The 15,796-nt window shown below is 40.8% G+C and overlaps 1 protein-coding gene across 1 annotated transcript in view; it reads right to left on the bottom strand.

Annotated features, from left to right (window-relative positions):
• PHF21B (PHD finger protein 21B) overlaps positions 1 to 15,796 on the bottom strand; it is a gene marked incomplete at both ends in the record, with an annotated part of 202,938 nt that overhangs the window by 41,971 nt on the left and 145,171 nt on the right. Inside the window, one exon of the mRNA XM_083366542.1 lies at positions 2,888 to 3,235. Coding sequence (XP_083222668.1) covers positions 2,888 to 3,235 — 348 coding nt within the window. The remainder of the gene's footprint in view (positions 1 to 2,887; positions 3,236 to 15,796) is intronic.

Below are 15,796 nucleotides of genomic sequence, written 5' to 3'. Positions count from 1 at the left end.
TGGAGGTCATCTAGTCCAACCCCCTGCTCAGACAGGAAACCCTATACCATTTCAGACAAATGGCTGTTCAGTCTATTCTTAAAAACCTCCAGTGTTGGAGCATTCACAGCATCTGGAGGCAGGTTGTTCCACTGGTTAATTGTTCTAACAAACAGGAGGTTTCTCCTTAGGAGGTTGCTTTTCTTCTTGGTTACTTTCCATCCATTACTTCTTGTCCTGCCTTCAGGAGCTTTGGAGAATAGCTTGACTATTTATTTATTATTATTTATTAATTAATTTAATTTGTATACCGCCCTTCTCCCAAAGGACTCAGGGCGGTGAACAGGGCAATACATATTAAAAAACGAGATACAAAAATTAAAAGCGATTAAACAACAATGCCCATGAATAAATTAGTACACATTAAAAGGTTAAAACCGATTTATAAAACCCAACCCCATCCCATCAGGCCAGGCCAGCTTGTTCAAAAAGGTAGGTTTTGAGATCGCGCCGGAAGGAGCGGAGGTCAGGCGCCATCCGGAGCTCAGCCGGAAGATGGTTCCATAAATCCGGTGCACCCACAGAGAACGCCCTCCCCCTGGGGGCCACCAGTCAGCATTCTTTGACCGGTGGCACCCTGAGGAGGCCCTCTCTGTGGGAGCGTACTGGGCGGAGGGAAGTTGACGCCGGCCGCAGGTGCTCCCCAAGGTATACACTCCCTCTTCTTTGTGGCAGCCCCTGAGATATTGGAACACTGCTATCATGTCAACCCTCGTCCTTCTCTTCATTAGACTAGACATACCCAATTCCAGCAACCGTTTCTTATATGTTTTAGCTTCCAATCCCTTGATCATCTTTGTTGCTCTTCTCTGTACTCTTTCTAGTCTCAACATCTTTTTCTATATCGTGGTGACCAAAACTGGATGCAGTATTCCAAGTGTGGCTTTACCAAGGCATTGTAAAGTGGTATTAACGCTTCACGTCATCTTGATTCTATCCCTCTCTTAATGCAGCCTAGCACTGTGTTGGCTTTCTTGGCAGCTGCAGCGCACCACTGAATTTCATTTTGTTAGATAGCGCCCAATGTTCAAGTCTGTCAAGATCCACCTATATCTTAAGCCTGTCTTCTGGAGTGTTGGCTATTCCTGCCAGCTTGGTGTCGTCTGCAAATCTGATGAGTTCCCCATCTATCCCCTCATCCAAATCACTGGTGAAGATGTTGAAGAGCCCTGGGGCCAGAACAGAGCCCTGGGGCACCCCACTACACACTTCCCTCAATGTAGATGCAGCTCCATTAAGGAACACACGCTGAGCACGGCTGGTCAGCCAGCTACGAATCCATCTGGTGGTGATGCTGTCTAAACCACATTTTTCTATCTTATCAAGAAGTAGGCTGTGGTCTACTTTATCAAATACCTTATTGAATGTTATCATTTGGTTGTTTACACAGCCAATATAACTGATTCTCAAATAAGAGTACAGATTGTACCCCAAAGTGGCCAAAATTATCACTTCCCTACAATCGACATACTTTGTTCATTAGTCTGAACAAATAATGATTTTTATCCCCACCATTGGTCAACTTGAAGTCTGCACCACTGCTTTGTGTGACATATTGTCATCTGCATTTCAGAAGTCTGTGTGGGATCCACAGCCACATTGGGAGGGGGGTTCAGGAGTGGTGAAGGGGTGAAATGGCTGACCTAAGTCTTAAACCACCATCACCACTATCCAACAGCAAAAAAGGGTCACAATTACCCCATCACATCTCCTGGGCTGAACAATTTGTATCCTATAAAGTTGTTGAAAGAACATTTAGATTTACGCTGCAGTAGGTCATCAATCTGCAGATAATCGTTTCATCTATAACAGTGATGGCGAACCTTTTAGAGACCAAGTGCCCAAACCGCAACCCAAAACCCACTTATGTATCGTCGTGTGCCGGGTGGGCATGGCCAATTGGGTGGGTGTGGCCCATTGGGTGGGCATGGCTGCGGTGGTAACAGCAGACTGGGTGGGGCTAAAAAGTTCAGTCAATCAATTCCAACTTTGCGAGATCTTTTTTTTCCCCACAAGAAGTTGAAAATGATTGATTGATCGAACTTTTTTTTTTTGCACACAGTGGCGGAGGCCTAAAGCGAAAAGGTTTTATAAAACCCAGCTGAAGGCTTAGGACTGGGGTGACGGCGCATGGGCCCACAGAGAGGGCTCTGCGTGCCATCTGTGGCACTCGTGCCATAGGTTCGCCACCATGGGTCTATAATCTATAATACAGCGGTTTATATCCTTTAGCACCTGTCAGGAATCAGCAAAGAGCTAGATGAGATTGAAATATGATAGAAATTGAGGGAAGACCTGCATTCCATCTAAGTGACCACCCAGGAGCCCTGGATATGATGGAAATACCTCTGCGTTTGGAGTCACGTTCTCCCTTAAAAATAAAGCTATGGACCGTCTCTCTAGATTCTTCACAGTTACCTCAGCTCTGTTGTTTGCATCTGTTTCCTGGTAATTTTGCTTTGATACCATCTTGATCTGATTACCATTATGGGCACTTAATTGGTTTGCAGTGAAAGATGTTTCTGGACACTCAGCCACTTCTGCATACCGCAACTGAAGGCCAATAATGAATATGCCAATTCTGCAAAAGCTCTCTTGCTTAGCTTTCAAGCCAGCGAACCCTTAACCTCTTACATGGCCCAGTTCTGGGATATAGGAATGAATCTCTTTAACGACTGCCAAGTGAGGTCAAGTGATAAGATTTGATTATGAATCCCATTTACTGAGGCATACAAGATTCCCACTTTATTCACCAGGGCAGTCACTGCAGTAAGCAGAAACGCAGATCCGTCGTCTTGATATTGTCTTAAGTCATTTATAAGGTCTGCAGTTCCCTAATGAAACCTACCTTGCTGTCAGCACTGATGAGAACTGGTTGCACTTTAATGCTGTCATTAACCACCGAGACAGCAGCGCTGGTGTTGATGGGCATTGCATTATTGGGAGATGTTGAGATAATGGCATATGCTACCCCAGCACTATTCAGGGAAGAGATGGCTGCCGTCTCTGTGACACTTTGTGATTGGCTGCTGGACGTCTGTACATGGCTGACAGTATTATTGGCAGTGGGGAGGGCAGGAGTTGGATTCTTGATGCTGACCACTGTTGCCTTCTGAAATGTTGGAGGTTGCTTGGAAGGTTGATCTCTGCATGGAGAAATTGGGAGGCTGTCCGGGATCAGAGTCTTTGGCCTAACCTGCAGGAAAAAGGAAAAGAAACTCTTCTATGTAACTCCAGAAAAAGCCATTCCAATGCCATTTAACAAAAACGAGTTAACGGGGCTTTTTCAGATCATTTTTCCCCCCCAACAGTTTGCTGAAACGCGGATTTCCAACTGTGGGAGATGAAAATGTAGCCCACCACCTCATTGGGCGAAACAAGGCCTAGATCTAATAAGAGAGGCCCCACATAAGATGATTTAAAAGCTTTGCTTGAAGCAGACGAATTATTGCAGACGAATTATTTGTAATTTGCTACGCCGTTGCAATGTTGCGCAAAATGAAATTGCCAAGTAGATAGTTTTACATGTATATTTAGAACACGAGCATTGTAACCGTGGGAGATGAGGAACTGAAAGTAACTGGTGGATGAAGGTTTCAGACGTACACGGGTGTATGTGGAAACTGCTAGTCAGCAAGTAAGAACAAGGAACTGATTTTGCAAGATAATGACTATCTGTGGATGGTCGTTGGAATAAAGGTACAAAAGTCATAGCTCAAGATCAGCTCGGGGCCACTGGCCAATAGCTATCCTTTGGAGCTGCTATGTCAGTGGACCTCATTGCAATGGGTTATTAATGTAAGTGATGTTGTGTTATTATGCTTGCTATGTTCCAAATTATTAGCAAAATAAACCTCTGAATCTTAAAGTAAGAATTATTGCTTTGTGTTGCTGTCTTGTGTTTCTTTCATTGGGTTTTTTCCACAACACAATCTTATTCTCAGTTCTGCTTACGTGAAAGCAGCGTCTCCCAAAGATGAAGCAAGATAGAGTTTAGGAAGCCTTTTCTCTTAGATCAGGGTCCCCAACCCCCTGCCAGGAATTGATCTGCGTAAGCAAACGAAGCCCCATTCGCACACGTGTGGAACCATGAAACCACACTCCCATCTGGTCTGTGGAAAAACTGCTCTCCACAGAACCAGTCTGTGGTGACCAAAAGGTTGGGGTCCTCCGTCTTAGACTCTTTCTCCACTGTAGATTCCACATCAAACCCTGAAATGATAAGCTCTACAGAAAACAGGAATTTGCTATAGATACCATCATGGTTTAAAGGCTCTAGATCTGCTCAATCAACTCAAAAAGTCCAAGATGCAAGTAAAATTCCTCCCTGTGTATAAGTGTGGGTGTGGGTGCATCACATGTAACACGGGTAGAATTTTGTCACATCATGATGGCAATCATCTTGACTTTTTTTTTTACCATATCCTGCAGATATCTCTGCCCACAGCTAAGCAATCATGAATCTACAACAGCAGATAGCACTTTCTGGAATACATAAATGAACCCACACATCACTCCTTCCCACCTTCCATCTGCTGCTTTCCACCTCAAATGAACATTAAAACAAATGAGCAAAACACAATGGAAGATCCTGATAAAAGTCCTCTTCCAAATTTTCCTAGTGAAAAGCTAGGCGACATCTGATTCAACTCACGAAGCGTTAAAGTTGCACCTGCTTTTCAAAGTTCTGACTGACAAGCACTTTCTTTCCATTTCAAAATGTGTGAAGTTATTCAACTGAATAACTTTGATGTAACGTATTAAAAGTAAAACACTCTCTTATATCCAACCCCGACCTCTGCTGATTTCATGAATACAAAGATATAGTTTCTTAGCAGTATAATAATGGGTTGTGAGAATAAACTTCAGAGACAGGAGAAACAGCTGCATCCAAGACAATCTCAGATAAAAAAAGAAGAGTCCTGGGCAGAAATGTAATTTGAGAAAGTGTTTCATATATGACTCTCCTTGAGATAGGAAGGAAACAAAGGGAGGGAAGGTGAAGGCACATTGCAAGACTCGGTTAATATAACCTTGTAATAAAAGTACGGTAGTAGTATCTTGCAAGACTTTTGTTTCCTAGTCAGATCCACCTTGAAGGGCTGACAGGCAGAAATATGAAAGAGGATTTTTTTTTCAGCTTCCCAAGCTGCTGTAAAATCCTGAGATTTCCTAGTAGTATCCTATCCAAGTGCTAATTAGGCCCATTCCCACTGAGCTATTTTGGGATAGGCCAACGTTATCTGTATGATGCCACCTGCTCATGTTATAATTATATTAACATCTCTTATTTAGTCATTAGTTATTAATACTTACGTAAGCAACAGTATGTGCATTCACCAAAAATCAAGCAGTATATATTCTGAAACTGTACCAAATCAGAATGCATTTCCATAAGTAGAAGAAAGGGGGTCTAAAATTATTCCACATGCATTCCATGTGGGTAACACACAAGTCCTCAATGGCTGCTCTCTTCCCATTTTTGGTATTTGGTCCACGATGACTAAAATGGTAGTCTGGTTCTGTGAAAGAACAAATCAGATTTATGGTGCTTCCATGTCTCATGTGACAAAATCTTCATGCATAACTTAACAAATATGGTACTTGGAGTGGCTGCTGGCTTTAGCTCTGAATGGAGAAGAGTCTCCAGTGAGAAGCATCCATTCCATACTTTCAACAGAGAGAGATTTATTGTTGAAAATTTGATTCTGTTAGAGATGGAATCCAGTTCATTTGAATTGTGGACAGAGGAACAGCATGAAACAAGATCACTCTGACCCAGTAAGTTTGATTATCTTGATCCGATACAGAAAGCATCTTTGGAAGAAAATGCTCCACAAAGATTTGTCTATGCAGCAGAACACCATCATTTCTGAGAGACAAAAGTAAGTTCCTAACAGCTCAAAACATGTAGTGAATACTCAAAATATTGTATTGTGTACTGTAGAGTGTATCATACTGTGTACTTTCTATCATTAGGACAAATATAACTTGACAGATAGATTGAACGCAATTCGAAAAGAAGCATCTTCCAGAATAATTGTTATAAATCAATTTTCTTGACCAAATGCAATAAAAGGTTCACTGTGAGAAACATCTGAACAGACAGAAAGACAACCACACTGCAGATGTTTAGGACAGGAACCTTTTTCAGGATAGAAAACCCCTTGGCATAATGAATGAATGAATGAATGAATGAATGAATGAATGAATGAATTGGTTCTCAAAGACCATCAACAAAAAATAGGCTACAGAAATAGAACATCCATTCAATAATGCGATTCATAACAAAGTAAATGTTAACATTAATGTCACAGATTATATATCACAAACAGGTAAAAAAGAGGGATGGATTACTTGATTAGCTGATGCCACTAATTATCTGCTGCTGCACACTACACAATGGTACCTTTTGATGCCTTTTAGCTGGGAACAAGATACTGTCCCTAAGAAAATACTAGGAAGAAATTGTTCTGGATAGTCTGGAAAGTTTGCTTAAAAGACAATACAGTTATTGCATTGATCCTTGTATAGCAGAATGTGCCCAACTCTTTCACCGGCCTCTGAGTTACAAGGGCAGCTGCCCTTCCCCAAAGGAGCCCATTAAATTTGCCTTTCAACAAAGCAGATGGAAGGAGACAACAGTGACTCTGAATGCAATGATTAGGCAGGTGAGGGCTCACAGTTCAAGAAGCACCCAAGATTGCAGTCCATGAATAGCAAAAACTGTGAAAAGTGTTCATCGGTAGGAACATCTTCTAGGTCAGACATGTCAAACACAAGGCCCAGGGCCCGGATCCGGCCCGCGAAGTGGTTTCATGCGGCCCATGAAGCCATCCTGGAAACAGTGCCCCCACTGCCTTGGCCCTAGCCCAGAGACCCTCCTTCTGCCAGAGACCCTCAGATCTGTCCCACTCCTGCCCAGGCCCCCATAGGCACCCTTGATGCTAAGGATGTAGAGTTGGCCATGCCCACCCTGTAGGCCATACGCACTCTAGCCACGCCCACCCAGTAGGCCACACCCACCCAGGCCACACCCACCCGGCCCCCTGAGGGCAACCGCAATGCTGATGTGGCCCTCAATGAAATTGAGTTTGACACCCCTGTTCTAGGTTCAATAAAATTTATCGAAGAAGCCAGCCCCACGAGACAGAAGTTAGTTTAACCTATAAAGCAGGGGTCTTCAAACTTGGCCCTTTTATGACTTATAGACTTCAACTCCCAGAATTCCTTAGCTAGGCATGCTGGCTGAGGAATTCTGGGAGTTGAAGTCCACAAGTCATAAAAGGGCCATGTTTGAAGACCCCTGCTATAAAGCATCTGGAGTGCAATTCTTGTTCTAACTGCAAATGAACTGGATCAGGGGTGTCAAACTCGCAACGTCACGTGACATATCGGAGCTTTCTCCATTGCCGGCAATGGTGTGGGCGTGGTTTTGTCATGATGCGTCCGGCCCGCGGGCTGGCAGTTTGACACCCCTGAACTAGATGCATCAGAGAAGTCACAGAGCCACTTCTAATGATAGTTAAAATGGGCTACAAAACAAAATGCCTTCTGGAAGTCTGGATGTGAATCTGCCATATAACCTGGCAAGAGACAGTGTGGTGCTGTATTGTTGTAGAAAACATTGGAGAAAGGAGAGCTAAATACACTACCTTGAATTCCTACTCCAGTAGGACATATTGCAAGTCAAGATGAATTAATCATCTTCCTGGGCAATAATAAGGATCTACCATCTGATCTCTTGTGTTGATAAAACAAGTGAATCTATCAACAAAGACAATATGAGAGACAATTCAAACATTTGTCTGAAAGTCCTCCTCCATGATGAAGAAATATCCTGAAGGTGGAGTTGAAGATGAATTTTTTTATTTCTGCGCCTACAGTTAAGTGTGTGGAAAGCTTGCTTCCAAGTTGAGGCCAAGAAGAAAATGGATGTTATCATTCTGATCTTTTGCACCTAATTCATAGCATAATCAATCTTAGCGCTCAATAATCTTCTCTAATAGGAAGAAATTGTAGGGTCATCAATGGAGTGCAACCATCACTGTTGTTTGTTCACTATTTGGCAAGCGTGTTTAATGTATGAAATATTTCTTAGCATAGCTATCCTTAGACTATTACAAAGTGAAGATGTTATGAATGCAGATGAGATTCATCAACAGAAGCTTTCCATTTTATTTCTTTAAAGCAGCTAACAGGATTGGAATGAAGAAGACAAGATGGCGATCCAAACTAGAGAGAAAAAGACGGTTTTGTAAAAAAATCTAAGAATGCTCCAAAGAGATTTCCGAGTGACATTCAAAAAGGTTTTCCAACAAAGACAGTCTGCAGGTAACTACAATGCCTTCTGTGGATGTAATTAAGTAAACAATATGTTGTACACTCAAGATCCTGCACAAATAATTTATTGTGCTACACAGTTAAATTCAGTTTCTTTCAATCCACTTGCTCTCAGCACTGTTTGTTTTCCAATAATTGGATACTGAAAGTAACTGTCTACGCTGTTGCCTTCCAGCACGCAAAAGTAGATTTTTAGCTATTGCAAATTGAAGAATAGAGGCAAAGTCGAGCAAAAGGTTTGCCCTGTTCACACACACATATCAGTACACATTCTGGTTATTCTAGTTGTGTGGTAGTACAATGTGATACAGCTCTTGTGGCAATACTTGTGTCTTGATTTCTTAACAGTGAGGAAGAATCCTACAGAAAGAATCCTGCCTGTGTCCAGCTGTTGAACAACTGGAATTGGTTCCACTCAGCTCAGCCAATAGTGAACCACCTAGTAGTCATTCTTCATGCCCTTATGACCAAATCTGTCCTTGCCTCCATCTTTTACCCCTGCAGATTAATTTTCTTAATGGAGCGCATTTCTCTTGCAAACTCTTTCCTCCTTAGACCTCAATGGCAACAGTGCCTTGCCACCTCCCCAAGATCTCGTTTTAATGCTTGGAATCTTTGGGGTTCACGCCTTGTAGCAGTGTTACTCAATCTTGCTGGCTGGGGAATTTTGGGAGTTGAAGTCTACACATATGAAAGTTGCCACGGTTGAAAAACATTCCATTAGATGATAATAATAATAATAATAATAATAATAATAATAATAATAATAATAATAATAATGTTGGAAGGGACCTTGGAGATCATCTAGTCCAACCCCCTGCTCAGGCAGGAAACCCTATACCATTTCGGACAAATGGCTGTCCAGTCTCTTCTTAAAAATTTCCAGTGTTGGAGCATTCACAGCTTCTGGAGGCAGGTTGTTCCACTGGTTAATTGTTCTGACTGTCAGGAAGTTTCTCCTTAGTTCTAGGTTGCTTCTCTCCTTGACTAGTTTCCATCTGTTGCTTCTTGTCCTGCCTTCAGGTGCTTTGGAGAATAGCTTGACTCCCTCTTCTTTGGGGCAGCCCCTGAGATATTAAAAGACTGCTATCATGTCACCCCTCACCCTTCTCTTCGTTAAACTAGACGTACCCAATTCCAGCAACCGTTCCTTATATGTTTTAGCCTCCAGTCCCCTGATCATCTTTGTTGCTCTTCTCTGTGCTCTTTCTAGAGTCTGAACATCTTTTTTACATCGTGGTGACCAAAACTGGATGCAGTATGTACATGTATACAACAAAGTTGGTACAGTATAAGAGTTAAGATGCTGGAGAAGGAATGGGGAGATACAAGTTCTAGGCCCCTTTAACAACTGGGCCAGCTGCTTTCTCTCACCTGATCTATCTCATAAGACTGCGGAGCAAGAAGATGGGTGAGCACTATCTGTGCTACCTTCAATCTTGACACAAAAGCCAGAATGTACACCTAAGTAAACGAACAAGGTTCCCCCTTCCTTAATTATCTTCTCTTCTGTCCAAAGTTGGAGTGAAATGTCTCTGGAAGCCCAGCCTGCTTTATTTCTGTTTGATCGTGAAACTTGTTCTCTAAAGCGGCTTTTATACATTGCAGTTCTCTGTAATAATAATCAAAGATCAAAATACTGAGGGCTGAACTACAGCCCAGTACTAAAGGTAAAGGTAAAGGTTCTCCCCGCACATGCGTGCTAGTCGTTTCCGACTCTAGGGGCCGGTGCTCATCTCCGTTTCAAAGCCGAAGAGCCAGCGCTTGTCCGAGGACGTCTCCGTGGTCATGTGGCCGGCATGACTAGACGCCAAAGGCGCACAGAACACTGTTACCTTCCCACCATAGTGGTCCCTATTTTTCTACTTGCATTTTTATGTGCTTTCGAACTGCTAGGTTGGCAGAAGCTGGGACGAGTAACAGGCGCTCACTCTGCTTCGCGGCACTCAGGATTCGACCCGCCAAACTGCCGATCTTCTGATCGACAAGCTTAGTGTCCTAACCCACTGAGCCACCGTGTCCCTTACATTCCAGCACAAGCACTACAAAAATACAAGAAAACACTCGAAGGTGGTCATTCATCCTTTGCTTTCTTTCCTCTGAATTCAAAATCCCATTCCTAATGATAAAATAATACAATCTACACTGACGTATCTTATTAGCAAAATAGAATGAATGCTACAATCAGGCTAATCTAAACACATTTGACATTGTTTTATTAATGTACAGTATGTCTGCAGATAAAATTTCACACCCGGATTGTACAAAATCCTAAAGTAATTCTGTTGCATATGTAAACTGGTAGCTGCTGCCCCCTTGTGAAAATTCAGCTCAGCTGCACATTCTACCTACATCTTTAAGTTTTCACCTGTTTTCAAACCATGTCAAATTCAAAATAATTCATGTTACATGTAACAAATAAATGCCACTGTGTGTACAACCTAAGCTTTAAAAAAATCAATAGTTGCCCTGCCCCAGAGCCAAGAAAAATTAGCATAAAACAAAGAGCTGTTCTCCTACTTAACTGTTTTAATCCTCACACTCCATTTTTTTTATTTTTTTTATTCCATTTATATCCCGCCCTTCTCCGAAGAGTCAGGGTGGCTTACAAGCTTAGCAGTATTGTGCCAATGAATTTTAACTAATAGCGTTAAAATATACAATTAAAGGATTAGAGGCTTTATTAGAAAAAGATCCCAAAAATATATACTGCAAACATATGTTAAATGTTGATAAAAGTATAAAGAGGAGGTTATGCACTCAATTCTGAGATAGAATCAAGTAGATATGATGAAAGTTATGCCCTCTGCTTCTTGAATACTTATGTTCAGGAAATTTAATCAGATGGCAGTCTGAAATACAGAATATTTTGAGGAAAAAAAGCGGATATGCTTATAAACATTTCATTTCCAGAGTTGATTTGATCACAGTTCCCGCTGTGTGAAAATTTGGAAGCGCTCCTTGAAAAGGTGCACAAGGAAAACGGTAAAAATCAGCTCCTCAAGTTCACTTCTTTTGTTAAATTGTATGTTCAGTGATTATGCAAAATTACAGTCTTGCTTCTTCATTCTTGTCCTTGAAAACATTCTTCTTCATAAAAAGAGCATAAAAGCCACAACTGGATTGTGATTTCCAGTTACAATCTGAACAAATGGATTCTCAATACGTTTGAATGAAATAGTCCTGCAAAATTATGGTTCAATGCACAGAGGAGAGAGGAAGTTCATAAGCCAGACTTCTCACATAGCTATGGTTTAGTATTCCATGCAGTTCTAACTTCTTCAGCATTCACTCCTCCTACTCACCCTAACCTTGCATTGTAATTTTTAGTAAAATTACTATTTCAAAAGCCATTCACTTTACAGGTCTCCCATAATTTCCGTGCTCATCTTTGACATATTTCTTCCTATCACTCTTCATTACCCATCATCACACACTTATCTTAACTGTCTGGTTGCATAACAGAGCATTTTGATTTTTAAAATCTATCATAAAGATTAAGAAATGTCCTCTTCTGCACAGCTACAAAAAGTGCATAATCATTTCTTTTTCTAGAATGGATCATCTTCTATGTCACATTTTTGAGGAGGTTTTCTATTTTTCCAAGGCCTTAACAAAATTATTTGAATGTATCCTAATAAACTAGTTGTTTAAATCTCTGAGGCACCATGACAAGATAATGTTAATAAGATTTCTTGATCTGTAAGTAAAAAGAAAAAAATATCTTTCAATCTTCACAAAAAATGTTCTTGGCAGCCCCAAAATAGATATTCCTGAAATATCTAAAATTCTCTTACATCTCACTTTGCCACACTGCCACCTGATCAGCTTTCCCAGGCATATATTCTGGTATCCATGTAGGAAACATAAGGCATTATGCAAAATATTATTTATATTTATCCATTTATTAAGTTCTTTGAGAATCTATATGTCCTGGTGAAATGAAGAACTCTTGAGCTACACTGGATGTGTAATTCACTTGAGAGAGGTGTGATATTTCCAGAATTCCTCAGCCAGCATTGAAGTTGAAGTCCACAAGTCATAAAAGGGCCAAGTTTGAAGACCGCTGAGGTAAATCATCAACAGGAATCACAAATGAGGAATTTTATATTATGCAAAGACCTCACAAAGATCACAAAAGAAAGGGTAACATTTATTAACATGCTGGAAATATCACACCTCTCTCAAGTGAATTACACATCCAGTGTTTGGTTTGCAATTGAGGTCACAGAAGTTAAAAATATTTTTAAAAACTCAGCAATCTCTGTTTTTAGGAACAAACTGAGAAGAGTAGATCCCAAGCATTTTGCCCCTTAATATTAGCCACTTGTTTGTGTGAATGTGTCACAAAGTTTTACAGAACTCACTTGTTATTGAACACTTATCAATTGCTATTCAAAAAATCACTAATGGTGTCTCTCCAGGAAGAAGTTGTTATAATACTTTTATTTCTACTGGTTGCCAAACCAGATATTTCAAGGCAAAAGCACGTTCCTCTGGACAAAACTGATTTTAGCTTTCTGAGAAGCCCATTGCCACAAAGAAGATTCTGCGTTCTCTCTATAACTAGTGTATTACAGGTAATCCTCAATTTACAAGCATTTGTTTAGTAACGGTTCACTGTTACAATGGCACTGAAAAAAGTGACTCACAACTGATCCTCGTGTTTATGACCCACTGTCAGATGATCAAAATTTGGGTGCTTGGCAACCGGCATGTATTTACAACAGTTGGGGCATATCATCACCATTTGGTACCTTCCCGGCAACTTCCAATAAGCCAAGTCAATGGGGGAAGGTGGGTTTGCTTAATAACTGCATGATTCACTTAACAACTGTGGCAAAAATGTCATAAAATCAGGCACAACTAATTTAACAGCCATCCTGCTTAGAAACAGAAGTTCTGGTTGCAATTGTAGTTGAGGACTCCTGTATTTATAAATGTGAAACATCTTCTCTCCCTCCAGTTCTCTTTGTTCATGGAAAGCCACACCCTGAATAATGAACAAAAACCTCTACTGTACAGACAGACCAAATTAAATGGAAATTCATTTACTTATACAACTTCATTCATATGGCAACTTTAGCACACAGTAATTGTTTAGCAAAAGACACTGCCCATTTCAGCCAAAGCTGGAGGAACACAAAGCCCAGAGAGGTGCTAGGCTTATCATGACCACATAAAAAAAATTATATGAACTGCAATTAACTCCTTTCGCAATTCCATGCTCCAATTGAAAGGGCTTCTTTCCGTCCATCAAATGCAATAACCTTTGTCTTGTAGCTCTTTTCACATCAAAGAAGACGACTAATCTCAAAAATATTCACTCCACCAGACAGTGCTTCAACAGATATCTTGGCAAGTCCAGAGAAGAAAGTTTTCCAGTGTGTTATTGTATTACATCATAACACTACTTAACAAGGAAGGAAGGGTATTTCCATTTACAAGAAAGAAAGAAAGAAAGAAAGAAAGAGAGAGAGAGAGAGAGAGAGAGAGAGAGAGGAGGGAGGGAGGGAGGGATGAAGGAAGGAAGGAAGGAAGGAAGGAAGGAAGGAAGGAAGGAAGGAAGGAAGGAAGGAAGGAAGATCTTCCTTGAAAGAGATTAATATTAAAGGCAATCACAGCTTCTTTTTAAAAATGTAGTATTTATAACTAGCAATCCAGGTAGTCCTTGATTACAGGTGCAGTTGGGATCGGACCATCCATTGCTAAGTGATGCAGTTGTTAAATAAATTGCTCCTTTTTGACATGGTCGTTAAAGCAAATTGACTTTGCTTGCCAGAAGCCCTCTGGGAAGATTGCAACTGGCAATCTTCTATTTCTGTTTGTTCGTCTTTTAACTTGGTATCTTTTTTTTGAAAACCAATAAAAGTTATTTTAAAACAGTAATAAATTCATGCTGGTGCCAAGCACCTGAATTTTGATCATGTCCTTAGTGATTGCAATTATAAATCACTTTTTCAGCACCTTTATAACTTTAAAAGGTCATTAAAGAAATGGCTATCAGTCAAGGACCACTTGTACCTTACCAGCTGCATGAGTAGCATGACATGTCGATGGCATACAGTCACCTTGATATAATTATCTTCACTTGCCATATTTTTCGACACAATATCTCTGGAGTTCTCTCACAATTTGCAAAACTTATCATTTCACTCAGATTTTAAAAGCAACATGTATTGTACACTGCTATATTTCATGATCTATTTATTGCGGGGCACGTGGGGCAACTCCACCCCCTCACCCCCACCCTGGCTTGATTTTCACGTTCGCGCCTCACCCCCAAACTAGGACTTATAGAGCTTATATTAGGTGCATTTAGGGCTTATTCTCGGGATAGGTCTTATTTTTGGAAAAACACAGTAATTAGGTGGGAAAATGTTTCTACACTGCAGGGCATAAGGAAAGAAGGGACAGGATGGTTTTGGACGGGATGGTTTTCCAAGATAGATGGACAAGACAGAAAAAAAAATACCAAAGAATTGTGGGGAGGGGTAGGGTGGGGGGTGTCCATTTTTAGAGGCAAACACAGAGAAAAATCTGACCCAAAGAAGAGGATTCAGACGTATTTGAGGCTCTGAACGCAGGAACCAGTTCTAGGCTATCCCCCTAGATCAGGGCTTTTCAACCTTTTCACAGATTGTACCACTTTGAGTACATGATAATATTCGAGTACCAGCAGTGCTTAGCAAGGTGTCAAAAACGTGATGACTGAAAAAAGGGGGGGATTTGGGGTTTTACTGATTAGCTTCATTTGTTGTTATAGAAATGGCTAGTTTATTTATTTATTTATTTATTTGTTTGTTTATTTGTTTATTTATTTATTTATTTATTTAATTTTTATACCGCCCTTCTCCTGAAGGACTCAGGGCGGTGTACAGGGCAATAAATATCAAAATATAAATACAAAAGTTAAAAAGAGTTAAAAAGAATTAAATAATTATGCCCAATATAATACAATAATAAAACTGTGTTAAAACTAAATCCAACCCCAAACCCATCAGACCAGGCCAGATTGTTCAAATAAATAAGTTTTTAAATCGCGTCGGAAGGAGCGAAGGTCGGGGGCCACCCGGAGCTCAACCGGCAAGCGGTTCCATAGGTCTGGCGCGCCCACAGAGAACGCCTTTATACTATTATGGAAAAGTAAAAAGGTGAGGTTTGATGTTAATGTTTCTGCTGCAACAGAGAAAGTCGGAAGTCAATGCATTTTCATTTCCCCTTCTCCCCCTCACTTCCCCCCCTCCTTTTTCCTCCCCAAGGTGTCCCTACTATTTATTTTTGTATTTTTCTATTTTATTCTATAATCTAATAAAATGTTACAAACTCTGGAAAAAAAAAGTTTAAAAGTACCCGTTTTAATTTCTTCGGTGGCGTGCAGATCCTGGGCTTCTGCCCAGCCCCCCATAGTCCT

Source organism: Vipera ursinii (assembly GCF_947247035.1).
Source record: "Vipera ursinii genome assembly, chromosome: 6".
In the NCBI taxonomy this organism is placed as follows: Eukaryota; Metazoa; Chordata; class Lepidosauria; order Squamata; family Viperidae; genus Vipera; species Vipera ursinii.
This window is presented reverse-complemented; position numbering and strand designations above follow the sequence as displayed.